This window comes from Pungitius pungitius, chromosome 18 (genome assembly GCF_949316345.1).
Source record: "Pungitius pungitius chromosome 18, fPunPun2.1, whole genome shotgun sequence".
Lineage (NCBI taxonomy): Eukaryota > Metazoa > Chordata > Actinopteri > Perciformes > Gasterosteidae > Pungitius > Pungitius pungitius.
The window spans coordinates 4,922,694-4,936,901 of NC_084917.1; the positions used below are offsets into that span (position 1 = coordinate 4,922,694).

Here is a 14,208-nt window from a genome sequence, read left to right on the forward strand (position 1 = left end):
GAGGAACTTCTTTAGACGATAGGGGCGCTGCAGCGTAAACTCATACCGGAAGTAGCTCCTCTTTTCTTCCTTGTTTTGAACTTTCACCCCAGACTGGTGCACGCTGGAAAACCTAACCAAGTGAAGCAACGTGGATAGTAAAGCAATACTAGTGTTGTTTATTACATTCGGAGTTGGCAAAGCCGCTTTGCCGCATGTTTTCTTGTGCCGCGGTTTAATAAGTCGAGGCCTCCACTCGGCTGAAAGGTAAACTCCGTCTCCGTGGGATAATGTCAGTTTGTTTACGAACTCCAGTGAAGCTAATTTAGCTAACTTGGGCTGTAACGTTTTTGCCACACATTGCTCCTTTTCGTCCCATTTGACGCCTTTGCTCTCATTAGCACATGCGAGGTCAAACACGTAATGATCACGTTACGTCAGTCCGTCCAAAAAATAGAATAAGCGAGCTAACAGTTAGCTAAGTGTTAGCTCCCGTAACTGATGCGTGTTTGACGTCACCGTGATAGCAGCACGTATCCCAAACGCCGTGCTACCCAGTGTTCGTTTAATTGGTGAAGTGTTTGAAATAAATAACTGTATGAATTAAGCTATGTGAGCTCAATCAATCAATCCGTCCTCGCACATCTGTTCCAGATGGGGAAGGTTCCCAAGAAGAGGAGCGTCGCCGACAAGGTCCGCAAAGCCAAGACCTCCGTGGAAATCAAAAACAATCCCTTCGAGGTGAAAGTCAACAGGAAGAAATTCGATATTTTGGGGAGGAAAAGCAAGCACGATGTGGGTCTGCCCGGGGTGTCTCGATCCAAAGCAAACAACAAGGTAAGTGAGAGGAAATCTGATGGCGTTGCTTTTTGCCTCATCCCAATAACTTCTCTCATCACACAGCCAGAACAAATATTCACACGAGCTGCTGTTGAATACATTATCAATGTCTATTAAAGTATTCAATGTAGTTAGTGAATATTGAAACTGTAGCGGCAAATCAAAGTTACAAAAGGTCAAAAGTGTGGGCGATGTCAGCAGAATCAAGAAAAGTAAACCAGACCCTGCTTTAAACATGAAAGATTCTTTCATCTGAGAAATGAATGTACTGTACAGTGACACTGTATTGTACAACCGTGGGTCACAGCTCATCATCTCTAGCACAATCTGTGCTGTGAAGCCTGGTGATCTCAGTATCACGTTGAGAGAGGGATTCTCTGCAGGAGGCCGAGCGCTTTGTGAGGACATCGAGTACAGATGAACAGAACTTAGTGCAACTTCAAATGAGGATGAAATAAGTTTTGGTACACTTACTGCATTAAATATATGATGTTGTTAATTTAATATGTGTTTGTACCTAAATTGATCAGTGCCACGCTGACATAACTCTTGTTCTCAACAAATGAAATTCCCCTTCTTTCTTTTTTTTATCCGTAGAGAAAAGAAACCCTCCTGAAGGAATACAAACAAAAGGGCAGGTCCAGCAAATTCATCGACAAGCGCTTCGGGGAGTACGACACCCAGATGGCACCCGAAGACAAAATCCTGAAGAGGTTCGCGATGGAGAGACAGGTCAGTGCTGCTGTTATGGTTTAGACCAGACACCTTTCAATAGACTCAGTGACTGCCCAAGGACTCAAGACGTCTGGCCTTCTGGACGATGTCGTCTAAACTCCCGGCCAAACTTTGCTTTATTATTCAGCGCGTCCACGATAAGAAGGATCTTTACAACTTGAACGAGGACGAGGAGCTGACTCATTACGGCCAGTCGCTGGCGGAGATGGAGAAATTCAACGACGCTGTGAACAGCGATGATGAGTCTGAAGAGAAAGGTCTTTTATCAGGTGAGTTTTGCTGATGACCGATACACCAAACAGACAAAGTTGAATCGTGAACATATTTATAGATTTAAACATAAATCATAACTGGCTGACAGTTTTTCCCTCCCTGCATTGTCCTTGGTTGATATTGGGATATTTACGATCACTGTCCTTCAGTTAAAGGTTCTCAATTTAATATTCAGACCATGATAATGAGCAAAAATCGTATACGTTTATATTTGTAAACGTATAGTGGAGTGAGTTTAGCTGAGTAGAGAAGGAAGCAAGCTGCGTTACTTATTTATGCTTTTAATGATGATAAAACGCCAAAACGGCTTTAAAAAAAAGGGTTAATTTCCAGCCCATACTAAGATTTTTGACATATAAATGTGATACATAATAGTGACTAAATGTCTTTTTCTATCATCCAGCTGAGCTGACGGCCTCCCACTTTGGAGGAGGAGGGGGTCTCCTGAGAAAGAAAACAGGGGAGCAGCATGACGGGGAAGAAACTTACAGAGCCAAGTCCAGACAGGAGCTCATTGAAGAGCTCATCCAGAAGTCCAAGCAGGAGAAGGTGAGGCAGAAGCACTATGCGAAGATTTGTTTGAGGTCCAGATGAGTTTAACTTAAATATTCTTTCACTTTTTTAGCGGGAGCGACAAGTGCGTAAAGAGGAGTCTCATGAGCTGACTGAGAAGCTGGACCAGGAGTGGAAGAGCATCCAGGCTCTGATGGTGAAAAAGACGCCCAAGGGCGACCGTGCCGAGGAGGAGAAGCCCAAGGTAGGGTCACAACCATCTCCAGAAAATGCTTTTCCTCCACCATTTGCTTTCATTGACCCGTTTCTCTGTTCTCTCTCTCTCCGTGCGTTGCAGCTGGAACAGTATGACATGATGGTCAGAGAGTTGGTCTTTGAGATGAAGGCTCAGCCCTCGGAGAAGTTGAAAACCCCGGAGGAGCTCGCCCGGGAGGAGAGGGAGAAGCTGCAGAAACTAGAGGTTTGTTTGATCGCGACGCCAACAGCTTTTCGTCGCATACTTGGCAGACCCTTTTGATGCTCTGTTTTCCTCCTAGTCCGACCGCCTGAGGAGGATGATGGGGGACGAGGTCGGGGAGAGCTCACAGAGTCAAAGCCACATCTCTGCTGATGACCTCCACGACGGCTTCATCCTGGATAAGGACGACGAGAAGACCCTGTCTTATCAGGTGGGAGACAAGCGGTCCGTGTGTGAAAGAACTGAAGGGTTCTTTGTTAGTGCCGAAGGTGTTTAATTCCCATTTCTTTTGTGAGTCCAGGATGGCAAATGGAACATCGGAGAGGAGGCTGACAAAGATAAGGCTGAAGAGGACGATGAAGAAGAGGGACACAGTGGAGAGGAGGAGGGGGTGGAGGAGGAGGAGGGGGATGGAGATGGGGAGGAGGAGGAGGAGGAGGAAGAAGAAGATGGGGAGGAGGAGGAAGGGGAGCAGGAGGGCAGCGATGATGAAGAAGATGGTCACTCGGACCTGGAGTCCGAGCAGGAAAGCGACGATGAGGAGAGAACAGAGACCAGTGCCCAACCGAGCCTGAGCAAAGAGGAGATGAAGGCCCAGCAGGAAGCCGCCAAAGCAGAGCTCCCGTACACATTTACTGGTGACTACGCTGTACACATGTACCAAAAACTATGCTCAGAACACACAAAGTAGCGTTAGCGTCGTAGCTTTCTTTTGAAGGTTGATCTTTGTTCATCTGAATTTGAGACATTGCTCAGATGAGTATCGTCACCAGTCTCCCGTTTTCTTCTTCTTCTTCTCTTAGCTCCAGAGAGCTACAGTGATCTGAAGGCTCTGCTGCAGGGCCACACCCCTGACAACCAGCGCCTCATTGTGGCCAGGACTCAGAAGAGCAACCACGCCAGTTTGGCTGTGGGCAATAAGCTCAAACTGCAGGTAGTGCCCCTCCCGCCAGGTTTTAGGCCCAGTCCGTCGCCCTCGGGCACTGACAATGTTTTTTTGTCTTTTCTCAGAAAATGTTTGGCTTTTTGTTGGAGTACATCGGAGAACTGGCCACCAGGAGTCCACCTGAACTCGCCACCGTAGATAAGCTCATACCGTGAGTTCAGACAATTTAAGCTCCTCAAAGATTCAAATATTTAGTCCTCTAAACAAACGGCTCTGATCATTCCAGCGTTTTCTCTCTCTCTCTCTCTCTCCTGTAGAGAGTTGTACACTATGTGTCAGATGTTTCCAGAAGCTGCCTGTAAGGCCATGCAGAGCATCTTTGCAGACGCTGGTCATAGCGTGGAGGAGGTGCTTGAGGTCAAAGGGCATGTTCCTTTCCCAGCGCTGGACATGGTATGGATTATTTGCTCGGATGGTCTAAACATCCGTTGTGTCCTCGGCCGAAGGGGCTGTGTCCCCTTGATGAAGGGGTTCTTCTCTCCTCTGTCTACGACCAACTTGCTCCAGTGGGTTTTTGTTCTTGTGTCTTTTAGCTCATCTACCTGAAGGTGACGGGGCTGCTGTTTCCCACCTCAGATTTCAGACACCCCGTCACGACTCCGGCGCTGCTTTACATCAGCCAGGCGCTCACCAAGGTGCGCCAGTTGGTTTCAGCCCTTCTCTTCCCATCTGTCATTTTCATTTTATTGTGAATTTTCTTTGTGTAGGAAAATTCTTTCTATCTACTTCAATTACTCATTGGAAGGCCATCGTCGTACCCGTTTAAATTTTTGAATCCATGCTTTGTACGTCCTTTAGTGTCCGGTGAGATCTTTGCAGGACGTGACGTCGGGTTTGGTGCTGTGCTGTCTCGCGGTGGAGTACGTCACCTTCTCAAAGCGCTTCCTGCCAGAGCTCGTCAACTTCCTGGCTGGGACGCTGCATCTGGCCGTGAAGGACAAGACGTCCCTCGGTAGCCCGCCCCTCACCCTTAACGACGCTTATTTTTTTCCCATGCGTTTCTTCTGTGCGGATGGCGTTTTTTTTTCAACGAGCCGCTGACCTCGTGTTGCAGGCTACACGGTGGTGCCGCCCTTCAGGCCAACGGGGAGGTGCAGCGATCTGCTCGTGTTGGCGGACTCCGAGTCCCGCAAGAGCTGGACGAAGAAGAGCCTTCCGCTGTCTGCGACCCGACACCTGGAACCCCGAAGCGAGCTGGACAGAGACCACCACAGGTAGGAGGGGAGGGGAGGGGAGGGGGGGGGGGGGTGAGGCAACCTTTGCTTATGAGTTGACATTGCGCCTCTCTGAACGCATCAGACGCACTGGAGCTGTATTGTGAACTTGTTCGACATTTTGTTAATTCTGCTTGTTCACTTTCTTAGAGTAGAATGAGATGAACCAGTACCACTAATGTCTGTAAGTTGAGTATGAAGCTAAAGCAAGGAGGTCCATGACTGAGCTTAGTATAGCGTGACTGGAAAAAGGGACACAGCTGGCAAAATAAATCATTAATTGACATGTTTACACGTTTACCTATAAAGCCACAACATTCATTCAGTTATTTTACTGAATAATCTAGGTAGGCACACTCAACATTGAATCAATAATAAATGTATAATAATGTGATGACCATCTGCATATTTCTCTAGAGCCACGATTACTATTAATCAACACTAAGAAAATTCAAGATAGGCCAAAGTGCACAGAGAAGTTTGGGAACACTCCCACTTGATGTGCCACAAGCAACCCAAGTGTCACATTACCCCCGTGTTACAAATGAGAGATTCTGTACCCTGTCTGCGCACAAGAGGAGCGCATCTTTCAATGTAACACGGCGGACAAATCGCCCCATCCAGGCTTATCTGAGATATAAATATTCCTCCATGTGTTCACTTTTCCAAAAACGGATTTCTAAATTATTGTCAAAGCCCTCCCCCGACGTTGCTTTGTTACCCCGTGTGTATAATGCCGCCCCCCCCCCCCGCCCATCCGGGACACAGCATTCCGAGGCAACGGATCTCAGAGTGCCTTAATTGGCCATTCAGATCTTACTGTGTAATAACCGGAGAGCGCAGTGGCCTAGAGACAATTACATGCCCAGCTGAGAGGCAGGGAGCCATTGTAGTGTGAGAAAACGTCTTCTCGCTGCTCCTCGTGTTCCGTTTGCACCGGAAACCAAAGCGCAAACACAACTTTAAACGGTTGTTTTGACGACATGTCATAAATGAAGGCTGGTGTGTGTTGGAGTGCGCGGCGTTCACCTGCACAGGCCGCGCGGCTCGGAGACGATTATTCAGCCGCCCGTGTGTTTCACACAGCAGCTGGTGTGTGGGCACAAAGCAAAGCCGGTAAACAGGCTTTAGCGGCCCATAGCCGAGGAGGAGGAGGGTGTGTGAGAGAATAATCTTTTATTTGTTCTCGACTGAAATGAATACTTGAAACAATCAGTCGACCAAAACTCTTTGTGTAGACGATAAATTCATTTAATTTATATTTGATTGACTATTTGTCAAAGCAATGGAATCTATTGAGGAGATCAATCTAATATTTTATCTAACCTAAAACCATTTTCAAGGATTATAAAATTACGTAAACGATGAAGCATAATTTATCCAATGCTTCCGATTACAAACAGCCGTTGTTCTGAATGAGATTGCTGTGTGTGACTCCTGCTCCTCACACTTCTCACACAGGGCCCAGTCGTATTCTAATTCCTGCCTTCCTTCAGGCCTCCTAGTGACACACACACACACACATACACACACGCAGCAGCTGTGGCGGGGGGGGGGGGGGGGGGTGGTGATGGCCAGATGCTAAAGTGTGGTTAGATAACTAGATGTTAGTGACAGCGTGACCGGCCCCCCACATATGTGCAGATGTGACCCTCTGTCTCCCTGCAGGTTGATGTGTCTGTCCACCTGCCTGGACCTGGTGAAGCGCTGCTGTGTGCTCTACAAAGACCTCGCGTCCTTCACCTGCGTCTTTCGGCCAATCAGGACGCTGCTTTCCGAGCACCTCTCGGCCCAGACGTTACCGGAGCTTTTGCAGGTTGGTGGCAGAGAGAGTTTGGCTTCCCCCTCGCTCTTCCAAAGTGTCGGATCGTCGGGTTTCTCCCAAGAAACGTGAAAATGTTTGTTTCCGCGGCAGGAGCTTCGCGCAGAGATTCTGGAGAGCATCGGCGGCGCCGCTGTGACGCGCTGTCGGCTGGTCTTGGAGAAGAAGAAGCCGATTCCCATGAAGCTGCTCACACCCAAGATTGTTGAAGTGTAAGACACAAAAGTCGTCCGAAAAGGAACTTTCCCCGCGTGGGAACGAAGCGATAAAGAATACACATTTTCCTCCTTTTTTTTTTTTATCTGCCAGGTTGGACTACGGAAAGAAACGTGGCTGCACCAGAGAGGAGCGGGAGAAGGAGCGACTGAAGCACAAGTACAAGAAGGAGTTCAAGGGCGCCCTGAGGGAGATCCGGAAGGACACGCGCTTCCTGGCCAGAGAGAAGCTCACCGAGGTCATGGACAGGTACGGATAAACGACCCGACTGGTCTCTGAATGGAAGGAGGAGCCTCTTAACGTGTCCCCCCCCCCCCCCCCCGTGCCGTGTGTTTGTTGCAGAGATTCGGAGAGGAAGAGGAAAGTGAGGGAGCTGTTTGGCAGCTTGGCCACTCAGGAGGGGGAGTGGAAGGCCCTGAAGAGGATGAAGAGGAAGTGAGGCACGGGCTCTTCGTCGTGTCACTCTCAGTCAGCCGTTCCCTCGTCGCGTCCAGATGTGGAAAACGGGCCCGTTTGAGGTCGACGTCGGTGGAATTAGGAGCCGTTTTGTACTTTGTGTTTTTTAATGGCAGGTTGGGACAAATCCGACTTCTTTGTCACGACACGCCTTTTATGTTTGACAAATACCTGTCAAATATCATGAAGTAGGCGTTTGATGCAAAATGGGATGCTGTTGTTGGAGGTGTCAGTCAATGCAGCAGTTTAATACTCATTTTCAGAACCCGTCACTATAATGTTCTGGAAGAGAAATAAATGAAGCATCTTTCTGTTCTCTGCTTTCCCTCCATGTTTTTACTGTCGAGCTCGGTAAAGTGCACGGCTGTTCCCACTGTAAGAGTAATGTGAACATGTCATGAGAGGATTGGCAATGCAATACATAAAACCTATGGATTGGTCACTGTGGGTATTTTTAATTTTTTTTAATATATCCTATATTTTTCTAGTTTAAAGCAGCAAACACGTAGCTGTAATGCTGATGAGTGTATGTAAGCAATCAAAAGAAGCAACGCAAGGGCACCGAAATATGCAAAAAATACCAAACTGATTTAAAGTCCTTAAAACTGCAAACTGTTGTTGGCTCCTCCGTTGTTTCCACGAATGAACAAAACAAGTGACCCCTTTTTCCTCACTGACTTTATTTCAACACCTTTACATGCTCTTGGTTTCCAAAAGTCCATTCAGAATGCAATATATTTATCACACCGGTGACAAATTAAAAAATACCATATGAATGCACGAATAGCTCAGCACTTTGTAGTTCACCGCAAAATACAGTGACAGCACACACAAAAATAGAGAATATCATTAAGCTTTCATATCAAACATCACGTTAATTCATTAATATCGAGACACTTAGGTGCTTCAAGTTTGACATTTAAATGTTTGAGCAGTTGATAAAGCCACACAGGTGACGACAACATACATAAACACACACACACACACACACACACGTACACACACACTAAAGACACTGAGACGTGTGCTCGCGGTTATTACAGCCGGTCACTTTAAGCACCGATGTGTAAAAGGCAAACACACACACACACATGCACGGCATCTCTTTCTCTATAACATTTACCCACAGACATACGAAACAACACACACACGCGCGCGCACACACAGATGTTGGGCACAGACTCCATAAAGGGCCAAAGGAGGCACAGCGGGACTTGGGCGGAGCCACGTGGAACGTTTCCCGTCTCCGATCAGTTGTCGTCGGTGTCGTCCTGAGGGACGAGACGGACAGGAGTGGTTACGGCCCCCGTGGTGACGAGGTTTACATTTAGTACGCCATTAAATCCTGCGCATCGCACAACATTTCTATATCATTTCATGGTCCCATGGTGTCAGTGGCTTTGTTTTAGCTACGCAGATCACGTGACAAACGGGGCGTCGTGTGGACACGTCCCTCGTGCTGCAGTAGTCTTCCATCCGTTAACGTGTTCAAATGCAGATTTGTACTAGACTGTAGACGTTTGCGTGGACGAGCCTCACCTCCATAGCATCAGCAGGGTCCGTGTCAACCGGTGACTCTGCCATGTCCTGTACAGCTGAGGCCTCGTCACCCTGGGAAAGTACAATCAAGAATGGTTTTAGCGATGCATCACCAGACCACGAGAACAACATCTGTACGCACCTACTACCGTAACGTAACAATTCAAGCGGAATCAGAAAGTTGGATGGTAAACGAATTCCCTTTTGTCCCTTTATTCATAATTTTCACGATGAGCACTTTGGGCCCTTTGGAGTGAGAGGGCGGCTAATGAAGGAGAGAAGCTGAGGGTGTGTGTGTGTGTGACGTCTCTCCTGCCCAGCCGAAGGGACGCCATGACACCGTGGCATTGAACCGACCTTCCTTAACGGGGAGCGGGCACGGGGGCGTCTGACGCGCACGCGCCCCGTGCACGTGTGTGCGGGACGCGCTCGCATGACCTTAAACCGCTCACTGCACCTTCGACCCCTGCCGTCGCATCTAACACCACCCATCACGCCTCCATCTGTTCCCGTATTTACACACACACACACACACACACACACACAGCTACACAGCTGGACTGCCAGTAGACAACAACTTCTGCTTTTTTCCAGGCCAAAAATCCAACTTTTAATATCTTTTAAATCAAGCTAACACCCGCCCCTGCGTTGTGCTTCGTGTCGACGCACAAAGGGCCTCCGAGGGCCTCCGGTTATTGCATGTCGCTGAAAAGATGCAAGCAATACCAGACGTGCTTTCTCTTTTCTCTTTTAACCATTTTTCTTGCCCTCAATCACGCCACCTATAGCGTCTCGTCGTCTCTCTCCTCCCCCCCCCCCTCCCCCGTACCTCTCTGTCTCCTGATATGAGTCACCGGCAGCTGATGAGCTGGAGAAAGGACTCGAGGACGAGATTAATCGGACTGAGCATCCCACCTTCCTCTGTTTGGGGCGTCTAGGTGTGTGTGTGTGTGTGTGCGTGTGTGCGTGTGCGTGTCAGACCCGCAGGGGACCCACGGGGTGCTCTCTCAACCTGGCATACATTTTTTACTCAATATCAATATTAATGACGTTTAATGGCTGTCGATCCGCTGCTGTCTGCATGTCAATCCGTCGGCGGCGTCTCCTTTCTTCACCCTTTTATTAATCCGTGTGTTTTGCTCGTTCGCTCCCGCCACATCTGCACCACATCTGCACCACATCTGCACCACATCTGCACCCGTCACGCACACCGCCAGTGTGTCTGTCCGACCACCTGATCGCCTGCGTCGTCTTTGTCATCCTCTCGCTGCAGCGTTTTACCCCTCGGGGGTTGAATGTTGGCCACGGAGCTGCTTTAATGACCCGAAACCCCGCCCCCCCCCCCCCCGGGGATGAAGGGATTCGACGGGATGTTTGTGCAACAAACCCACGCGCGTCTTTTGATAACAACATCAAAATGCTGCAAAGGTCTGCGATGAAGGGTGGCACCGGTAGAGGGGGGAAAATAATTGGATCGCTTCATTAAAACATCCCCATGTCGGCTATTGCATTGGGAAGGGGGGGAAAAAACATTCTTTGGTATCTTATCTTTATCGTCTGGTACTTTTCACAGATCCCAGACGTGTGTGTGTGTGTGTGTGTGTGTGTGTGTGTGTGTGTCTGTGCTAATTAAGGGGACGTGGCATCACAACAAACATCCCAACACAGGGTCGGCGTGGCCCGGGGACTCGTTTGATTGGTTTATCATTTCCTGCCACTCACAACCGTGTTATAAATGAGACACAAACGTCCTCTCATAATATCGTCCAATTTTAACACCTTAATAATGGCGATACACACCACGGGGTACCGCGGTGGCTCGGAGGAGAACAGCGTTTGGTTGGAGTGTAGGAAAAAAAAAGAAAGAAAGATGCAGAGCATGAGCACGAAGGCCATCTGCTCCTTCGGGGGAGTCGGTTTGTCTGCGATGGTGTCGAGGAAAAGGGAACATGTGGTGAAGACGGGGGTATTGGATCAAAGATGTTTGACGAGCCTCCAAGAATATCTTAGAAATACTAACTTCCCTCTGCGAAGGATCAGAAAAAAAAGTTGCCGATGGGGAAGAGAAGAGGGGCCGAGGATGAGAAAGGACCAAAGGGAAACCACTTTTGACCTGTGAGAACCGCGTGTGGCGTGTGGTGTGGTCAGGTGAGCCCAATTCAGACTGGACATTTTCATTTTTCTTATTCGTTCAGGAAAATAAGATGAAAAAAATGTTTTATTTCTGCCTCCGTGGCTCTTAGATTAGATTAAAGATATATTCTGAAATATTCAATATCCAGAACCCCCCCCCCCCCCCCAAAAAAAATCCTCAGTTAAAGCTTAAATGAACAGTGTCTTTTCTTACGTGCTTGGCCGGATCCTTCTTGACCAACCCAGTGGCAACCACCATGTTGCCGGCTCCTTCCACCGTTTTGTGGGCCACCGCCGTCACCCCGGTAACCATGGCTCCACCCACCTGTGACACTCCAGACACGGCTGAAGGGGGAAGTTAAAAAAAGAAGCAGGGCCGCTTGAGGACGGCGTGTCTGGAATGCATCTCAAAAACACATGAAGCCGTGGGGGTCCAGAGGATTGTCAGATATAGAAGTGACTTCGACTACTACCTTTACGGTGGGTGTTGTACTGAATTAATTAAAACACATTGCATTGTTCGACCCGATGTGCTAAAGAAACAGGATTAAAAGCCAGCGAAGCAACATGTTTTTCCTTTTTTTATGTAACAAAGGCAAATCCAACCATTAGGTGTCAGCATCAGGTGTGCATTGCTCTACCTGGAGTAGGAAGGCCTTACACAGCTGCTTAAGATCGCGTCATTCTGTGACCTGAAAAACCCTCGGTAATTACCCACGAGGGACTTTCCTTTCACAGACTCCACCCAGTTTCAACCCCACCTTTCGCTCTCTGAGCGATGCATTGTTGTGTCGTGTGAAGGGTTCCCGGATCGGGAAACATTTATTGCCATAATATTATTTCAAAGCTGCTGAACTCAGGGTCACTTTGCATGTGCGGAATGTATTGCATTCGCCAGTGGTTCCCAACCTGAGGGTCAGGGCCCAAACAAAGAGTTGCACGGGGGTCACAGGTAAAAATAGCTTTATTTTTGGGGTGCAACAAGCCCAAAAGGGCTGGGAACCAAATGCTCTGTAATGGATCAATGACACCTGAGCTGCACTGTGCTGTAAGGATTCTCATCCTATAGGTGGATCATCAGATCCCAGGTTTAATGTAGGCTGCCCGGTACCTCTGAGATGAAAAGAACTTTGCGGCTCAGAACATTCTGTACAACCACAATCTGAAATGACTCACTTTACGCGCGGATATGTTTCAACAATGCAGCCATTTCCCTGGACGCCTGTATCGGCTCCTGTGCTCGTTATGTATGAGAAATAGCAGGGGCCTGGCCCTGGGGGTGGGGGGGTGGTTAAGCAGGCTATGTGGAGTAAGACGGTGAAATATGACACTTTACACAATACATTGACCACCTGAGGATCCGGTAAGATTACTCATTCTTCTTTTATGTCAAAGATCTATTGTGTCCAACAAGCAGCTCAGTTTACAAAATATGTCAATGAATGGACTGTGGTTCGTTTTTTTTTTTTTTTTTTTTTTTAGACCAACGTCAGAAAAAAGAACTATAATACATCCTCCTACCTGTTGTGACTCCATCCTTTGTTTTGTTACCTGAAAGGATGCAGGTGAATCTCGATTAGTCAAAAAAACATGAAGAAAACTGTACACAGCTGATGGGAAAAATCAAACAAATGCACTCATTCATTAAGGCTTAAAAACACATCCACAAATCAAATGAAAATCCCGGAACACTCACCGACAAACATGACCCCGTCTTTCGTCATCTCAGCTGCTCCGGTCACTCCCTGCTTGGTTTTCTCCGCCACCGCCGCGACCCCATCCCTGGCTTTGGAGAAGCCCTTCTTGAACGCGTCCATCGCCGCTCGCTTCGGCTCCGAATCGACGCGCAACCCTGCTGCGAGGAGAAAACCACACGGGATCAGGCTGAGCACGGCGAGGAGGCTCCTCCGTGGAAATACACGCGCACGATGCCACCGCCCTACTTTCAGTGCCTCTCTCTCTCTCTCTCTCTTTCTCTCCTTCGTGTGAATGCTGCGTCCCACCTGTAGAAAACGCGTTTCAAGCCCTAACTGAGAAATCATGAATGGATTTCTCTATTGATTCCCATTTATTTGTAAAGACCACGTTGCATTTCGATAAATTATGCATTTGAATTTAAAAATATATACATGATTATATTATATATATATAAACACGAACACAATGGAGGAGAACGATGAATACAAGAGCTGCGGTCCACGCACCTGTTCGCTTCAACTTCCTTCAAGGCGAGAACGCGGTGAGGCGGAGATTCAAGTGAAACCAGTTTGTTCTCTCCGAACTACAACCACACGCTCAAACAGTGCGCGTGTGCGTGCGTGCGTGCGCGCGCGCTTGTCTTCTCAACCGAGGGACGCTCCACAGGTTTAACAGACGCCTCGGTGATGGAGAGATAGAGAGCGATGAATGATGCTGATGCGAGAGAAGAGATGCTCTCTCTCTCTCTCTCTCTCTCTCTCTCTCTCTCTCTCACTCACACACACACACGCACGCACAGACGCACACGCACGGATTACGTATAGCTCTTTGTGTACAGCATGGAGGTGCAGCCGGCTCATGAATCGTCAGTTGGCTGAATGCATCTGCGGCCAAACTACTAATTAGTGAGTGACAGTGTAATGATCACGTGGGAGATGATCACTGTGCGGATGCTGACAGAGGCTGGGAAGCAAGTCCTCAATGCCCAAATTAGAAGGTCATGTTGGAATTGGCTCGGAATAATTAGATTGTGACACAATTTTAAGTTACATTATTGTTCTAGTGTTTATGTGATTAAAAACAACTATATATGACACGCTTTCTAATGTTCATTAAAAGGGACTTTTCAAGAAAGGGTTTGTGAGTTGTTGATTTATTACCATAAGCCTTTATGAATACCTTATTACACACATTTTTGATATTATCAAATGATAAATACAACCTCTTCTTATAGATGTCTTAGAATTAGATAATAAAGCATTCAAAGCTGCAGTTATAAAAGATGATAAGTCATTAATAATGGGATTTTGATGAGATGGGAAGTTAAAAGGAGTTTTTCGAAACCTAGCAACAGCTCAGTTAGTAAATTATTTTTTAAGTGTTGCAT

The 14,208-nt window shown here is 47.7% G+C and overlaps 2 protein-coding genes across 4 annotated transcripts; one reads left to right on the forward strand and one right to left on the reverse strand.

Moving 5' to 3' along the window:
- Positions 1-64: 64 nt before the first annotated feature.
- Positions 65-7,767, forward strand: nop14 (NOP14 nucleolar protein homolog (yeast)). Its single transcript, XM_037485000.2, has 19 exons — positions 65-246; positions 634-816; positions 1,417-1,551; positions 1,682-1,823; positions 2,231-2,376; positions 2,453-2,584; positions 2,678-2,800; positions 2,877-3,008; positions 3,099-3,435; positions 3,601-3,731; positions 3,809-3,894; positions 4,001-4,136; positions 4,277-4,378; positions 4,542-4,695; positions 4,798-4,957; positions 6,626-6,773; positions 6,873-6,991; positions 7,089-7,244; positions 7,338-7,767. Exons 2-19 carry the CDS (start codon positions 634-636, stop codon positions 7,432-7,434), a joined length of 2,619 nt encoding a protein of 872 aa, XP_037340897.2. The 5' UTR covers positions 65-246; the 3' UTR covers positions 7,435-7,767.
- A 344-nt stretch (positions 7,768-8,111) lies between these two features.
- LOC119226748 (alpha-synuclein-like) lies at positions 8,112-13,568 on the reverse strand. 3 transcript variants are annotated; one of them, XM_037485001.2, is made up of 6 exons: positions 13,328-13,568; positions 12,820-12,978; positions 12,645-12,674; positions 11,338-11,468; positions 8,991-9,062; positions 8,112-8,722 (listed from the first exon to the last, which is right to left on the reverse strand). In XM_037485001.2, the coding sequence occupies exons 2-6, from the start codon at positions 12,938-12,940 to the stop codon at positions 8,702-8,704; spliced, it is 375 nt and encodes a 124-aa protein (XP_037340898.1). In that variant the 5' UTR covers positions 12,941-12,978; positions 13,328-13,568; the 3' UTR covers positions 8,112-8,701. The 3 variants fall into 3 exon arrangements, with proteins under 3 accessions (XP_037340898.1, XP_037340899.1, XP_062414786.1); XM_037485002.2 differs by having other exon boundaries at positions 12,820-12,975; positions 13,328-13,567; XM_062558802.1 differs by lacking the exon at positions 13,328-13,568 and having other exon boundaries at positions 12,820-13,087.
- Positions 13,569-14,208: the final 640 nt, after the last annotated feature.